The 16,708-nt window shown below is 38.2% G+C and overlaps 2 protein-coding genes across 3 annotated transcripts in view; both read right to left on the reverse strand.

Moving 5' to 3' along the window:
- Positions 1-820: 820 nt before the first annotated feature.
- On the reverse strand, positions 821-3,419 carry LOC135141726 (cystinosin homolog). The gene is made up of 9 exons (XM_064073088.1): positions 3,261-3,419; positions 2,692-2,793; positions 2,285-2,375; positions 2,051-2,230; positions 1,860-2,000; positions 1,715-1,814; positions 1,371-1,661; positions 1,204-1,321; positions 821-1,053 (listed from the first exon to the last, which is right to left on the reverse strand). The coding sequence occupies exons 2-9, from the start codon at positions 2,747-2,749 to the stop codon at positions 926-928; spliced, it is 1,107 nt and encodes a 368-aa protein (XP_063929158.1). The 5' UTR covers positions 2,750-2,793; positions 3,261-3,419; the 3' UTR covers positions 821-925.
- Positions 3,420-3,724: 305 nt separating this feature from the next.
- The window catches only part of LOC135141732 (uncharacterized), a 155,717-nt gene continuing 142,733 nt past the window's right edge, over positions 3,725-16,708 (reverse strand). For both annotated transcript variants that reach the window (XM_064073101.1, XM_064073110.1), the window contains exons 5-12: positions 13,214-13,281; positions 11,792-12,043; positions 8,927-9,169; positions 8,426-8,645; positions 8,223-8,368; positions 7,314-7,604; positions 5,828-6,040; positions 3,725-5,769 (exon numbers count right to left, since the gene is read on the reverse strand). In XM_064073101.1, the coding sequence (XP_063929171.1) occupies positions 5,663-5,769; positions 5,828-6,040; positions 7,314-7,604; positions 8,223-8,368; positions 8,426-8,645; positions 8,927-9,169; positions 11,792-12,043; positions 13,214-13,281 (1,540 nt within the window). In that variant the 3' untranslated portion in view covers positions 3,725-5,662. The remainder of the gene's footprint in view (positions 5,770-5,827; positions 6,041-7,313; positions 7,605-8,222; positions 8,369-8,425; positions 8,646-8,926; positions 9,170-11,791; positions 12,044-13,213; positions 13,282-16,708) is intronic.

Genomic DNA, 16,708 nt, shown 5'->3' on the forward strand with positions numbered 1-16,708 from the left:
AATGTTCCATCCTTACTGCTTTATATACAGTCGATTTGACGTACTAATGGATATTTTGACTTTTAACCTTACTCATCAATTTTTCGCGGTTTATTGTTATTTAATCTTTTGCTTTCTTTGCGTGATAAAGGTCAGTTCTTTTCAAAACTAGTGTGTGAGTTTTGCTGTTTCCGACATTTTTACCAGAATGGCTTTTTCTAAGCAACACAGTATTCATCAGTCTTACTATCGAAACTGGAACTTGACAATATTCAATTGGGTACATATGGAAGATTTCAAGAAGAGTACAAGCAGTTTAGACAAACTTTAAAAGTTTGTTTAAAAAATTTACAAGAAAATAGTTTTGTGCCACGAAAAACTGGAAGCGGTCGTCCAAAGAAACGAACGCCAGAACTTCTTGAAGACGCGAGAGAAGTAATGGGAGGACTTGGTTTATCTATTGGTACCTGTAAGACGATTCTAAAAAAAAGATTTTCATTTGTTTCCTTATCGTCTCACATCTGTATATGAACTAAGTCCAACTGATTTTCCTCAAAGAGGTCAATAGTGTCCAATGGTTTTCAAATACTCCAGAAGACCATCTCAAAAAGACGTTTTTCAGTGATGACGCATACTTTCACCTTAGTATCCCCCGAAAGTTAGCGTTTGGGCCGCAGTTAGCCAACCCAGAATTATCTAGTGGAACACCACCAAAACGCATCAAATACGTACAAGAAAATTGAGGTTATAAACGAAAATGACCACAGCCAATGTGACGTGACCGTCATGTAACTGACCCACATCACTGCAAAAATGTAAATACCCCCCAGGAAACGCATACTTATGTATATAAAATAGTTTATTTTCTTAACAGAGTACTTTACAATCACAATAAATATGTAACAAAATATATCTTTTTGATTAGTCTTGTAACAAATACCTTGCTTCACTTTTGTTCATAATTACTGTGTCTATATAAGACGTAATGCTGAATGATGAAGAAAATATCGAAAACGACGGAGAAAAGTCCTAACCCGAATTTTGTCGGGTCACCAAATATAGAAACCCAGTCGTCTGTAAAAAATCATCAACATGTAATTATCGTCTCGATACTCGATATTCGGAAAAATATCACGGTATAATTTCAACAAGGTCGAAATGAAAGTCTTGTAATTAGTACAATTACTTGGTGTATGAAAATAACCGTCCATACCCGGTACTTACCGTAATTATATGAATTAACAATCATTTGGAGCATGCTCAACATTCCCCCAGTGAAATCGAGGAAAATGTTGCCAATGCTCCACCCCACTGTACTTTTCCGTTTATAATTCATGTACGCCTAAAACAAAAAAATTAAAACATATTTGGCCATTTTCGAAGAATGTTACCTGAGGCACATATTTGATAAGCGTAATGGCAAGTTTCACGTAGGAGCAATAATACAAAAAGTCCAACCAATGAATAACATCAGTACCCGCCAAAATAATACTGATGAAAAGAAATAAACCAAAAATACCCAAAATCCCTCGGGCCGTCAGCGATACTCTTTGGTCAGCTCGTTCGTAAAAAAAGCACTGCCCGATCGTAAATACCGTGGCTGCTGCTGCATGTACAGCGAAGACGATGTCGTTGACTTGGACTGGATTTAGGCCCCTGGGGTACCTAATGAAGTACTCATCCTGCAAATTATTATTATAGCATGGGTTCAGCGATAAAACTGGCATTAACATACTTCAATCTCTGGAATAAAATACAGCCCCAAGTTGAAAACCGAGTAGAGCACAAAACCGACAATGTTAAGGGCGAGGAAGTCAAAGTTTAGACCCACTACACTGAAAAGGGAATTACATACAGTGCGAAAAATTTTTCTCTAGTACCTTTTTCGTCGAAAGTTGATGTAGATCTGAGGGTAGAAAGAGATAGACCATGCGACAAAGTATATCCAACCAATGACTTCCGAAAATATGTCAAGTCCACTGACTTTATACACGGTTACGCGAACAAACGCGTTCTGATCGCTGAAAAATATCAATGAGATGCAAATTGGCAGAGAGAGGTTGTTGTTTACTATATGGTGGCCGTTGCATTAGCGGCTACTTCTGAATGACCGGCACCGATAGCTTCTACAGTTATTTCAATACTGCTATCTCCCGTAGTATTTATGGTGACTGAAGAGGGCTTCACACGAACGATATCTGTATGTTGTATTTCAAAATGAATAGGGAATGGCGTCGTTTGTGTATTGTTTCTGTAAAAAAAGAGAATCTTTTTTTTTTTCGTTAAAATAAAATTAATGACGTACCTGACTAGGAGATTGAACTTGGCTGAGGAGTCAATTTGCACAGTTAAGTCATTTTCTGATACAGTAATATCACATTTTGCTGTATGGATGACTGAAAAAACCTCATTAGAAGGGGGACAACAAAACTCGTTACAACTCTAGGTGTGTTTTAAAAATGCTGTGCTAGATTGGAAAAGCTCGGTCAGGTTTTGCTTTTTTGTGGTTATGCTTATGCACCCATTGGACAAAAGGCAAGCAACCGGTTTTCCCCCTATTCACTTTCTTGCTTAAAGCGTGCACAAATTAAAGTGTGAGTAAAAAACCTTTACCTCTCGGCGCTTTTCTAATCTTACTAAATGTATGGAAAACCATCACAACTACAGTTGTTAAAATTTTAATCAAGTGTCGGATGTACGAATTGGGCTTACCATTCAAAAGTAATGTCGCTAGTATGAGGAGTTTTCGTCTTGTAAAAATCCACTGCATTTTGGAACGTCACCGTGATTGATATTGGCGCCCAACTAGTGGCACTGCAACAACCCACAAACTAACAATGAATTCCAATTCCGGTCTTATATTAGTGTACGTTGATAACGGCATTAAAATTTGAATTTATTGCTGATACGGGAAGACCTAAATCCTGGTTTGGGTGCAGATTAAAATTGAGGTTTTATTATGATCTCATCAATCAGCAATAATTTGCATGAAATAAATAATTAGGTGATAAGCGAAAATGTCTACAATGTTGTAGATAAGGACACGAGGCGGGTGGCCACAAAACTTACAACAACGATATTTTTTTGGAGGTCATTTGACGAACGTGAATAATGAGATAAAAAAAATTTCATCAAATACGACGAAATCAACAATTGTATATTAAAATGTTTTTCTTATTAATCGTTTTGCGCACTGTGATTCGAATAATTGGAATCGAAACAACACTGTAGCACAATCATAGAATCAAGGTCTTACGAATAATCGATATACGTGTACGAACCTAAATCAGTGTTTTTTCCTTGATCAGAGCATCACTTGACCATTATCTTTCACACACTGCACAGTTAAGGTTATGTTTACAACTCGTCAAGTTTTAACTCTTGAAAGAAACGGGCGCTGCTATCTCCGCCTGAGTCAGATATCAACTGGCCTCCCACCATGACACCGATGTGTTTATAATAATTCGTCACACGCGGTAAAATACATTGAAGGATTTATCCGATTGTTGTCGAAATAATTACGGCAAACCAGTTGAACTGGGTATGGGACATAAAATTAACGTGAGGACACGCTCTGTTATGGTTTTGAATGGAAATAAAATCGGCCACATGTTGGGCGCCAAAGTCTGGTATTGATCTAGGCCGAGATGCGTCTAGCGAGTGACTGGCACACTTTTTTTGGTGAAAGTCGCAGTGCGATACTTCATGCAGTCGAAAACTGCCCCAGGACTACTAAAAATTCGTGTTTTCTTTCATGTTTTATTCAGATAATGTACAGATATTATTACAACAATTGTTTGTTCATATATTCAACATTTTGTGTTTTCTTTTTTTTTTATCAAACAAAACATCCAAGGCACCATTCTTCTATAGCACGAAGTGGCCCGTTTGTATAATTTTTGTGTAACCGTGTGGAATGTGTACGTGCATGACTTGCAAAAAGCCGCCAAGAGTACTTACGTTATAAAATTGTATTGTTTTAGATTAGATGCTATTAAGATAAGATTTTCATAAGCCGGATTATCAAAATAACTGGTAAAAATTTAATTGTTTCTACAAACGAGCCATCCCGCGCCTTACATATTCTGCCTTTGTAAAACAGTCTACTACTACAAGACTATCTTAGAGTTTGTTCCAATTTAATCTAGTTTCTTTATTTTACATATTCAACTAGTCTAATCCACTAAATTCGTTAATAAATTATACATACATATCTTACAATGATTGCAAATCGCACAACTTTGTTGAAAGTATTATTCATTTCGGCATTAGGTTTATCGACGTCGTTACGAAAATAATTTATTGCATTGTCATGTGGGAGAGCATAACAAATTATTTTCGTTAAAACGCACATCGATATTGATGAGACATTCTGCGAGACTGGGAAGGGGTTATTCCAGTTATTGCATTATGGAAAACAAATTTACATGTGCGTATTCAGATATGGGAAATCCAAACCAAAGCTTGCGTCACTTCTGCTACTGGAAAGTGCAGTGTACTCGAGAACCTGTGCCTTCGTCTGCGGTTCTTGAATGTTATTATGTCATACGTTAAGGTCGAATTGTATCAATCATGTAATTAAAAACTGTAGTATTAGATAAAATAGATTTCGACATGAATTTTTTGGCATACTCCACGATCGAAACTAGAGGTCTTTAGAACCGAAATAACGTGTGTGATAGAAGACTACGTCCAACATAATGTCTCATCAGCTCTGCTTACAACCATTTGTTCATAATATAATAGTACTTATAAAATCATAAATCATAATAACGATGTATATGTAGGTATACAAATTTCTACTAAACTATCTTATATTATTGCTCATGGAAAAATAAAAACATAATAATCTAAAATCAATCGCAATTACAAACATGATTACAATTTAACAAAAATAAATATAATATTGCTTCCGGTTACCAAAAATATCACCATCCATATATTTTTTTAAACAAGCAGTGTTAAGTGCAAAAATACGTATTTTATTGCAAGCATTTTTCACGAATAAAAATGCTATTATCGTTCATTTAAAAACTCCTTGAATAAAATCAATCACAGATTTCAGCTATTTTGTTCTCTATTTGTCTGAGTCGGAGCTGAAACAAACACGTTCGTTTATTTTCGCCGCGCTTTAATGATATGTTGAACCCCTTTTTGTAGGATTGTTACACTCGAACACCGATTTCTTCCGAAAATCACAACGTGTTTGTTTCGTCTGGGTTTCAAAGGAATCTAAAACTATCGAAGCAAAGTTAAAAATAAGTCGGAGAGGAACATCTTGTTAAAACACTAATCTTACGTTTCGATTCAAAGTGATTAAAAGTGAGGGTTACTTCTAGTCGGTTCTACTTGCAGTAATCACAGATTAAAGTATATACTTAATTACATTACAATATACAGTATCTTGAGACTCGTTTCTAAGAAAGAAGTGTGTAAAGATCCGGAAATTTCAATAAAGCGACACTACCCCCATCCGACTGTAAAAGCTAAAATAATTCAACGAAAGTTCCGAAGGAGGATGGGTGGTGCTGGATTGTTTGAACTTTATTCACTTCCACTTAATACATATTTAACAACAAAACACAACCGAGATATTCCGTTTCACAACAAAAATCGGACCGGCGAGGACCTAATTAATACAGTCTCATCATTGAATAAATTTCCTAACTTACGAATATGTAGATCATCTCTGAATGAGTGCAATGATGGCGTACTTTAGAATATTTGCGAAAAGGACGAACAGCAAGTATGATCTCGTCCTTTCGGAACTGCTGGTTTCGACGCACTTGCCTGAAAAATCCGATGCGATATGATCATTGAATCGGGACGATTTTAATGATCGACTTACCGGTACTCGTCACGTTAAAAACTAGCTCCCCGGTGATTCCAGGTCTCACGATGCGATCACAGTTGTCGGCAGACGTCGAAAACAACACCAGGTCGGGGCTGGACTCCTTGTAGATGAAGCAGTATCTTCGGGAACCGTGCGACGTCCGACCCAGAGGGGTAGTTATCAGGTAGTTGGTGCCGTTCTCTTTCCACCCTCCGTGACAGGAGTAAGCTGCAACGTCCAATTACGGATTTTATATCGGCAAGCACAAGGGCGCGGCGAAGTCCGACGCTGTTCAGACAATAGGTATCGACAAGACGGAACCACTCAAGGGGAAGATGAGAAAACGGCTCTCGAAAGGAGATCCGAGTTTATAATTTTTATTTGGATGAAAGGAAATCCCGACTTCGTGCAGAACGAGGCACATGCGAATTCTGGACGTGTGTAGATTTTCAGGTCAAAGACTACCAAAAAATTACGAAGTCGGGCAAATCACTATTGTATTGTGTCCGATGAATGAGGAGGGCTACGGTAAATATTTTTTGTATTATAGTGCTTTGGAAAAAAGGAATCCCAACACCTAATAAATGTTAACGAATGGTAACGAAACTGGAAGCAAATACATAATTCATTTGATTGTGAAACACTGAAAGAAAATTTTAACAGAAGGTTTACGTTGGCGGGAGAAATTTGAGCACTAGATGGATTTTCTAGCTTTTGTTTCAATATTAAACATGTCGATTTTACTAGAGTGGCCGAAAAAATGTAATAATGAAAGTGCGTGATCAATGCATGTGCAACCTCTTGGTTAGAAAACCCTCTTGAAACCGGACTTGAAGTCAAGAGGGTTTTACCGGTTCAGGTATTTTTCACGTGATCTGCGTCTGTAGAATAATTTTGGTGGACACTTCAGCCAACAGACGATTTCAGGGTACTAACAGTAACTTTCCCGATCTCGAAATTTACCTTCTGCATATAAAGAGAGACAATATAGTCAGTGTATGATGTTCCAGCACGTTTGCAGGTACCCACGCCATACTTGGATAATTCTTGTTCATCTCCGTTATCGCGACTCGAAATTTACAACAGAGATCCTTTTTAACGTCCGCTCATTTTACACCAACGTAGATGCTAATATTTACTGGATGTCGTAAAAATGAAAACCAGTTTGGAAAAATATGCAGCAGGTGAGGCAGCTGGATTATTTTTTATGTGCGATATGGACTGAATTTTGATTATATATTTAACTACATTTGATGACGGGATCCGGTTCAAGTCTATAAAGGCCACGTAAGATACTACGTCTGTATTTTTATAACCGAATGTTATTCTTCCTGTTTAGGGTAAAATACAGTGAATGAGATAATCTTAATGTGTTGTCAACTGATAATGTGTGAAAGAGTTTGGACGTCATAGAAGTGGTCCCTTTTTATCTGAATTTTTGAACTTTGCTCGTTGGAGTGGCAATTCGAGACCTCATTAAAACAAGGAAAGTTCCACTTACAAGTGATAATGTCCGGAGAAGTGCACTGCGCTCGGAACTCCATCGTGTCGATGGAGTTGCAGCCGATAACCAGACTCGTGAATCCGCTGCCGTCGCAGTCGAGATTTTGGTCCACGCGTTTGATCCTCCGCACTAGGTCGGTGTCGCTCCGGACCGACCTGGGGAACTGGTTGACGTAATAGTTGTTGTCGAAGTAGCGGGAGTCCGTTTTGAGGGAGTGTTCGCTCCTGATGAGGTTGCTGACTTCGAATTTGCCATTGTAGGGGCAGGCCCTCGTTTCGGGGGAAGTAGCTGCAATAACGTCAGTCCATAACGAAATTTATATTTCAATTTAGGTGGCAGTTTTGCAGCGTTCATAGAGCGCGTAACTTTCTTTTTACCGAATTAAAATTAGAAGTTGGACCGATAATTCACGGCGGCGGCGAATTCTGAAAACTAAGTCGTAGCAGCTATACGTTTCTTTGGCACGCGCTTATTTTAAACGTTCGGGCGAATGGTGGCAGACCACCAAGAAAGAGTCGTTAGAAATTATTAATGACAGTTGGTGTGACACATGTTAACAATTAACGGCAATATCGCCGCCCGCGTAGCTAATAGCATCTGGTTTGGGGCGGCGGAAATAGATCAAACGGGCTTAAAAAGGCGGAAGTTATTTAGAAGAGTCGATGGAGGCGGCATAAGAGATGCACATTTCCTATCGCGGCGACGTTCTTCATTGTGCGTCGAACAATACGTTTTATTTTGGGGAAGAGTCGTCGGGTTTAATTTCGGTTTGCAATTTGGCGCGTGATTATGCGGCAAATTTGCATTAGGGGCATAATCAAATAAAGCAGCGAGACGCGTTATCGACCGGATTTGTGTTCATCGCAATTAGCATCGTTGTTGTGTGATTGACGCTGCGGTACTCACTGACTAGGGTGACGTATGGCAAATTGGTCCTGTTGAAGTAAGCGGGATTGCAAGCGTCCTCTTGACGTTTGGTTTGCGTTCCGATTTGGACTTCTATGACGTGCATGTCGCGTCGGTAGAAGGACATGCACATGAATCCGCTTTGGCTGCAATAAATCAATTTAATTTGGTTAGACGACGGTTCGTCGGGGGCGAGGACGTACCATCCCATGGTGAAATGCATAAGGAGCACCACGGAGCTGTCGTCCCTCGACGACGGTTTCAGCAGGGTACACACGACTTTCATTTCTAGTCCGGATGAATTGGTTATCCTGAGGGTGGAGTTCCTATGATGAAAACTGTAAGTTGCCGAGTAATCCAAAGTGTGCCAGTGGTTATAATTCGCCACCCAGGAAGGGAAGCGACACTTATTCAACAGGGGAGCTGGAAAAATTCAAATCACTGATGTTACGCCGGAGAGAAATTAGCCCGAGTACAACTGAGACAAATTCCGGATTTCGAGAGTTTTCCCCCGTAAAGGGGATATTTGGGAATGCAAAATTTAATCAAGTAATGGTAAAGTGGCGCATTTTAATAAGTCCTCCACACGAGCGGGAAAAAATAATAACAACAACACCGTGACGAGACGAACCGCTCAAAGTTGAAAATTGTCACCGCCGCTGCGGCCTCGAGGAGTCTCCGCGCATTCGTATTCACAGACTCACCTCTTTTAAGAATCATAGTCCTGCTTCCCTCGACGGCACTGAAGAGTCCATTACAGGTCGCGTCTCCGCTTTGTGCGACTCTATAATCGAAGCCATCCAAAGCTTCCGACGCCGGCGATGCCTTTTCATACACAAAGCATCTGAAACGGTCCTCGTTGGACGTCGCATGGTTGTGGTGCACTTTGCCTACTAAATACCTCGAACTACCTTCTTTCCATACCGCCAGGCACTGGAGTTCCTCCACTGGAAACGTTATTAGATTTTTAGTGCATAATAGAGCCTGATAGAAAAGTGAAAATTTATGAGCCATCGCCAGACTCAGACAGAATTCGCGATGAACGCCCGAAAAACAAACACCAAATCCTCCGCCACTTTGGCCAAACGAAAGTCAATTGTGGCTTGCATATTGATTTTAGAAATGTTTATTAGTGCGGACCACAATAGAATTTCTGTTCGTGCCGGGTTATTGGATGTCGTAATTACGTTTAATAGTATTACGTTACTTGCGGAGAACTGCAAACATCCCCCAAAAGGACCGCCAAATCCCAACCTTAATAAGGCACGTTTTTAATGAAAATTGCGCAACTATCGCATGCACTGGACGTGCACGGTTCAAACGCAATTGAAATTTTTTATCCATTACATGCAGCGAGCGCTAACCCCAATTGTCTCAACTGCATTACCGCAATAACCCAATGCCGGATAATGTACTCGGCTCTCTTTTTACTCCGACAGTCGGCTTTATTCCTGCTTTTACCTAACCTTCCACGAGTCAACCGCACCAGGGCCGGCCGCAGAAAACATTTTTGACAATCTGGATTTTGACTGACGTGACTTTAATTGTAACATTGTCTGTTAAAATTGTTTAATAATAATTACTTTATAGGTTCCCATTGTGATAGCTTTGGACATGTTATATTTACGCACCCATATTGTGTTTTTAAATTACTAAGGAATTATAAATTACGAGGGTGGTTCATCATTTGTTACCCCTGACACAGAAGACGTTGATTGACATATCACAAAATGTTTATAAACGATCTGCCATATATTGAAATGAACGTAGGTAAAATTTGGTTTTCCTCGGTTATTACTTTCAATAATTAAGTGATCAATTTTTAAGTGAAATTTGATTTTTTTTAAATCGATAAAATTTTCCAGCTGCTATTATTATGCTGGCCTTCCAATACTGGAAAAATCGTCTTATTTTCCTGATTAAGCCCCGAGTGACTGCCGTGAAGCCGTAATGACGGAGTAAACAAATGACTTGAGAGACAACATAAAGAATTTTTATGTAGGTGAATGCACTTCCGTTATTACCAGTCTTTTATTTTATACCGGGGACAATAATGATGAACTACCCTCGTATAACAATGAATACAAGCTTTGTCAAATTTAATGACATAAATGTTAAATTAATTTTTATTTTTTAAGAATGCGGAAAAAATAACATTTTCGTCATCAAATGGAACAAGGTTGTAATTAGGTAGAGTACAATATTATAAAGAATGTTGTGTTGTGCTGCTGCTGTTATACGATTAAATTCTTATTTTACATTACATTATATATATATATATATATATATAATATTATACATTTATGAATATAATATAAACTGAAAAACTTAATTTAATAAATAACAGAGATAAATCAAATTCAAAGCAGCCAAATTATTGTGGACGATAACACATGAGTTTTTTTTAGAACACAGTAATCACCTGAACCATGAATAATCCTAATTTTGCAATTTAATGGTTTCAGTGTGACATCGAGGATCTGTATAATATACAGATTTTCGTTTGTTTGTTTGTGTTCTCTTTATTTAAGGAACAAAGATCCAAACCAGAGAAAGAAAGGTAATTCATTGTTTCCACAGTAAACGTATTTTTAGGAACGATATTTATATTTGGTTAAATCATCTCTGATTCCAATAGACTTCAGGGCTCTTCAACTTGTAAAGCAAGCTTTACTTTAGCAAAAGAGGATTCAATGGGTCGGTGATGCCAAGCTTCTTGTGTTCAAATCTACCCTACTAACTTCGTCTTTCTAGGGCTTGTAACCTGGGTTAACCAGAGCTTTCGTTTCCCGAATTCTTACGCGAAACCCTGGTCAGGTTTGTACGATCTCACGGACCAGTTCGAGTCCAAAATTTGGCTAGACGCTTGCTTCCAAGAGAAGAGTACTTCAAGATTCACCAGTACGAAAATAGATTTACTGCAGGGTAGAGCCCGATCGTGATTTCCGGTCTGCATAGCACCTTTTGATGATCAGACTCAGTACTGTCCCTCTAAATCTACTAAGTGTAGACGTGGTCGGCAAGATTATGTAACTCCAAGAAATGTGTCCCTGAATCTTCTACTCAACTTTCATCACGAACACTAGAGAGTCGACCGGTTACATTTCCTCCTTCAATTACCATAGAGTCAAAAGAAGTTTTCAGGGAGGTCGGTACGAAAGTGATTTACGTTTCTGAACCGGACGCACAGTTTTCTCGGCAACCCGAAGGATAAATAGGTATAACGCGTGGAGGTTTTGTCAGATTTGTTGTTGTCTGGATGTTTTTTTAGTGTTGCGTTTTCGTAAAGGATACCAAATGGCCAAAAAGATACCGATGTATCCATTGCTAATCATTTCTTTTTGTAATTTATTGTTTTCGGTTTCCTGCGTGTCCGCGATCGCTCGAGACGGCCCTGCTAGCTAACCCATCAAAATACACCGGCATACCCAGCTTTATTTAAATAAAGTATTCAAATATCGAATCCCAGATCAATTTAATAAATGTCAAGGAATATCCTGTTATGACTTAAATTTAAATTTCATGCGGGCCTTTATCTGATCGTCACGATAAAAGTTGCAGTGACTTACCGGTGCTTTCGGAACCGTAAACATCAGGGCACGCCTGATAACTTAAAAGTAGTCTGCTGTCTTCTATACAGGTGTCTATGCTGGATACGGGGACCCGGCACTCGCCGTGTCCCCTGTTGTAGGTGAAGGTGAAGGGCCCTCGGAATGGACATGGCACCGGGGCTGCATTCTCCCTGAACATGGAAAAGAGCAACGCGTCCCCCGTTATTAAGCTGCACAGTGTGGGAAGGGAATCCCGACTATGGCAGAAGGCTGTAAAAAAAAGTTTGCGTGACGCACAGGCGAATTATCATAAATTAGCCGTCGACGAAATTTTTTCTTGTGTATGTGATTGGCTTTTAATGACTGACAAATGGATTTGGCCGATAAAGAACTCTTTTGTTCTGTTTCAATTATTTCTGATAGCATTTTCGGCGGTATAATGTGTTGATTTTGTGGCAGAGATTACATGCAGATTTAGGTGGGTTGCGTGCCAGACCGGCGCATCCGCCATTATTTCGTTGTTGATATTATTTCTTATTAAATGGAATGGAGTGTTTCTGGCTGGAAGTTAGCAGCAAAGAAATGTGGAGGAGTTTTCGCCGCCTCTAACGAGGAAAATAATGAGGAAATAAAAAGATTTTTTTCGAGTTGATTAGAGAACGGCTGGAATCAGCAAAACGGCGGACGATAAAAATGTTTGAGGGAATAATTACCAGCGACATACAGTCACGGAAGTTCTCGCTGATCGATGTGGAGTATACTCGGAGCAGATTAGGCGGAATTTATGGCAAGTGTTGGGAAAGTGAGGATAACAAACCTCTTTAGTCCTTCAGAGAGTGGCCAAAGAGAGTTTAAGGCAAAGTACGAGTAAAGTAGAATAGATTAAGTAAATGTCTTGGGTCAAACACTATATGTAGCCCTGCTAGGGCACGATAAGAAGGTACAGATTGTTATTATTTTGGGAAACAGATTAAGTGCAGATTTATACAGGGTGTGAGTGTTTTGAAGCAAGAAGTTTTGATTTATCGCGCAACTTTAAAATAAGCAATCTTGTGGGGGGTTATGAGTAAGATAGGATTCTTAATATTTCAAGTTATGAAAGCCATTTCAAAACATATCATTAGGAATGATATATGGTAGCCGGGTAAGATATTTCTATTTATATGACTATTCAAACGACAAGCATGTAGTCTGTGAGGTCGCACAGTTTTTTGGTAATAAATAATGGTGTCGAGGAAGTAAGACGTTTAACCACGATATTTTTGTGCGACCGTTAACAACATGTCGCAGCACGTAAAAACTTCCCACGAATTAATGCAATGAAGCTATCCACCGTTAAATGATAAGTCGGTCTAGGGATAAGTGACGTGAGTAATGCGCCACCAGAGGCATTAGTCAAAGTGTAGGGCGGTAATATAGTGTAATACGCAGCGCACTTACTTTCTTTGTATTGCAGAACGTTTGCGTGTTTCTCGTGAATCACGACGCAACGATAGCACGCCCTTTTGCTGCAACAAAACACATTTTTATTAATGTCATAATATTAGTCCCGGCCACTTCCTTTTATCCCTCATTTATCTAAAAAAAAAGAATTTCACCTGCGTAATATCTTTATTGTCCAGGATAACAGTCTGTTTTTTCGTGCAGGATGGCCGCAATTATTTTTAGAGGGTGCCACGCGGCCGTAATTGCGCGATAAAAAAATGGTCGGGTTTAATTGTGACGAAATTTCCATGATGCCGGCGTAAATCAGGCGTGACCCGATTCCGGCCCAGGAAACCGTGGCAGGGTCAGGGGCGGGATGGAGCTGGTATGACTTATTATGGACCACTGCATGTCAGAAGCGGACAATAGGGCGAGGGGAGACCGCTGGGGTTTATTCCGATTTCACGGTACTGGAGAGCAGTCATTTCGAGTGTTTACTGTATATGAACAATGCGGAAGTAAGCGGGACGCTATTTCGTCATTGCGCATTTTGAACAAGTATTTCTAGGCTTGTTAGAAGAATTTGCTGAATTGACGACACTGCTATCCGTAACTTCTTGGGTTACGAAATGATAGATATTGTTTTTAATTTTATGGTTACTTTAAACTAATCACAAAATTTCTGTCTGTCTGTCTGTCTGCCTTTTGTCATGATTTTTATTAGAGAAATAATCTACGAAACTGCTGGACCGATTGTTATCTAATTTAATGATGATAAAACGCTTACGAAAATTTGAGTAACCATCTCCACCAATAATAGGAGAACGTCATCTCCAAAACTTACGTGTTGTGTAGATATTATTTAAATTTTGTAAAATAAGATACTCCTGTACTTGTGGTTTATGAATCCGCTTTGAGTTTTTAACCTAGACATTCCCAAATAATTGATGAAGTCATCTCAAAATTTTGACGAATAAATTCTATCTAAAATAAGGAAAATATTATGACTCCATACTTATGGTTTATCAATGTATTCATAGTTTTGTAATTGCTTATACAGAATGACACAAAGTAATTAATGAATGAGCCAATCTATTTTATTCACTGAATTAAGAGCGGCTTACCTCATTTTTCCGAAAATTTTATAATTTTAGACCAATTTTTTAATAAAACCTGATCGTGCCCGCTGCGCTCGCACGATTAGAGTATTCTTTAACGTTTAGTATTAGAAGTGTCCAAGAAAGAGTCTTGGCAAAGTTTGAGTTCAATTGTAATAATAAATCTCTTGATTTTGAAAAGTACACTTGGAATACGAGCGCAATGAGCACGTTTAGGTAACCCCAACTTAAGTAAACACAATTCATTATTTTTAAGATTCACTGTTTAGTATATTTAGTAAACGAGAAATTATTTTTTTTTTTACCTTCCCAAGGGCAGTATTTTTTCAAAATTACCTTCTAAGCGTTTTTTTTTTAGTTTAGAGTCATAGAAGTGATTAAGAAAGAATCTCACCGAAGTTGTAGTAATAAATCTCTAGACTTTTACTTTAAAAAATAAAATTCCATTTGACAACAATGTTTGCCTGATATAAAACGAAGGTACAAATCAGCAAAAATCCACTAAGTAGTTACAAATGTTTGACGTATCTAAAATTGTTAGTTTTCAAAACCCTACGTTTAAAATCTCATTTGCCAAAATCAGTGTTATCTTAGCAGGTACTAGCACCGCCCACCCGCCTTCTTTTTTCTTAGACGCTATCTCATTTGCCAAAATCACTCTTATCTTAGCAGGTACTAGCCCCGCCCACCCACCCTCTCTTTTTTTAGGGGATATGTCATTTGCCAAAATCAGTTTTACCTTAGCAGGTACTAGCCCCGCCCACCCACCCACCCTCTCGTTTCTTAGAGAGTATGTCATTGCCAAAATCAGTTTATTTTAGCAAGTACTGATAACTAACTTTTACAAAAAATGATCAAAATTGGGAAACATTACGAGTTTACTTATAATATGCATATGGCAGGAATTTTGAACACTTTCTCTAGTGTTTAGTTGGTTATGCTTCAATGGATTTTTCTTTTTTTGGTTTTGTTTTTGTTTATATTTTATAAATATCTTATTAAATGTTTTTTTTTTGTTTAATTATTAATGAAATAGCATAGTCATATTCTCATCAGTCAGTCAAAATAACCGGCAAGATGAAGTTGGTTGTAGCCGACATACAAGTTTTCAAATCTACAAAATAATTAAAAGTATTGGACGAAAACACCAAGCTAGATATCTGAAAATTTTGAACGAATACATCAAGGAACATAAGGTCGCATATGTGAAAGGAAAAAATAAAGAAAATTATCTCATGGATACGCTAGGAAAAGACTGTCCCAAGATTGTGAATCTGGAAGCGATAGAAAACTGTGTGAAATTGACCAAAGAAATCCCACCATGTGATAATCATATATCTAGTAATAAAAAATGTTTCTGTTCATTAAATAATTCTAAAAGTATTTACATCTGGTTGCGTTCTATATTGCAATTTGTGTTTTATTTAGACGTAAAAAAAACTGTCAGGTGTGGCATTCGAATCCACGCTCCGCTTCGAGAATCAGAGCTTAAGGGCCGGTTGCATAAACGCAAATCAAATTTAATCTCTGATTAAGAACAATTGTAACTATGATAATAACAATCGTTACTATGGAGTTAATCAGAGATTAAATTTGATTTGCGTTTATGCAACCGGCCCTAAATCTAACGCCTTAGACCGCTCGGACAACTTAAATTTTTATTTATAAATCTGTACTTTCCTACTAAGATATATGAGAGGATAGTCGAGATAGAACTCGAGTTTGCCCAACAAGGCGATGACAAACGTTCGATGAAAAGTAGTGGTGCTCCGAGCTTAGGTCAAATGAGGTCAAACTGAGCTAGGAGCCCCACTATATAACTACTAGAACGCGAGCGAGATAATCATAAACATTTTTGGGATTCGCCTTTTTTGGACAAAAAAATCTCTTAATAGCAATTGAGCTTCTTATGGATACTGACGAATAATTTTGAACACCCAAACGTGGTCTCATGAGAACGTTTACGGATCAATCGTGAATGAGAGCACTACTTAGATTTATTTTATTATAATCATCGTATAGATGTCCCTGTGAAGCTGAATTATTCTGAAAGAATTAACCTCAAGAATGCCAAGTGGGTTGATTCTCGTCTTTTTTTAATTGTTGTATACGTAGAATTTTTTATATGTAATTTGTTTATTGATTCATTTTTGATAAACATCTGGAAGCCTTAGAAAACTGTGTGGAATTGACCAAAGAAATCCCAGCATGTGATAATCATATATCTAATAATAAAAAATATTTTTGTTCATTAAATAATGCTAAAAATATTCACAATTGGCTGTGTTCTATATCATAAATAAATAACATAACACTTAATGTGTTTTATTCAGACGCAAAAAAACTGTCAGGTGTGGGATTCGAACCCACGCTTCCTTTCGAGAATCAGAGC

Source organism: Zophobas morio, unplaced genomic scaffold, assembly GCF_036711695.1.
Source record: "Zophobas morio isolate AGI-343-1 ecotype UQ-CSIRO unplaced genomic scaffold, CSIRO_AGI_Zmor_V1 ptg000004l, whole genome shotgun sequence".
In the NCBI taxonomy this organism is placed as follows: Eukaryota; Metazoa; Arthropoda; class Insecta; order Coleoptera; family Tenebrionidae; genus Zophobas; species Zophobas morio.

What these genes read in the sequence shown, in the direction of transcription:
- LOC135141726 (XM_064073088.1), bottom strand. Translation starts at nt 2,749, where the DNA reads ATGCAGTGGATTTTTACAAGACGAAAACTCCTCATACTAGCGACATTA. An exon ending in AATGCAACGGCCACCATATA is followed by an intron (nt 2,001 to 2,050) that starts GTAAACAACAAC and finishes GATATTTTTCAG; the next exon opens with CGATCAGAACGCGTTTGTTC. An exon ending in TTATCAAATATGTGCCTCAG is followed by an intron (nt 1,322 to 1,370) that starts GTAACATTCTTC and finishes TTTTTGTTTTAG; the next exon opens with GCGTACATGAATTATAAACG.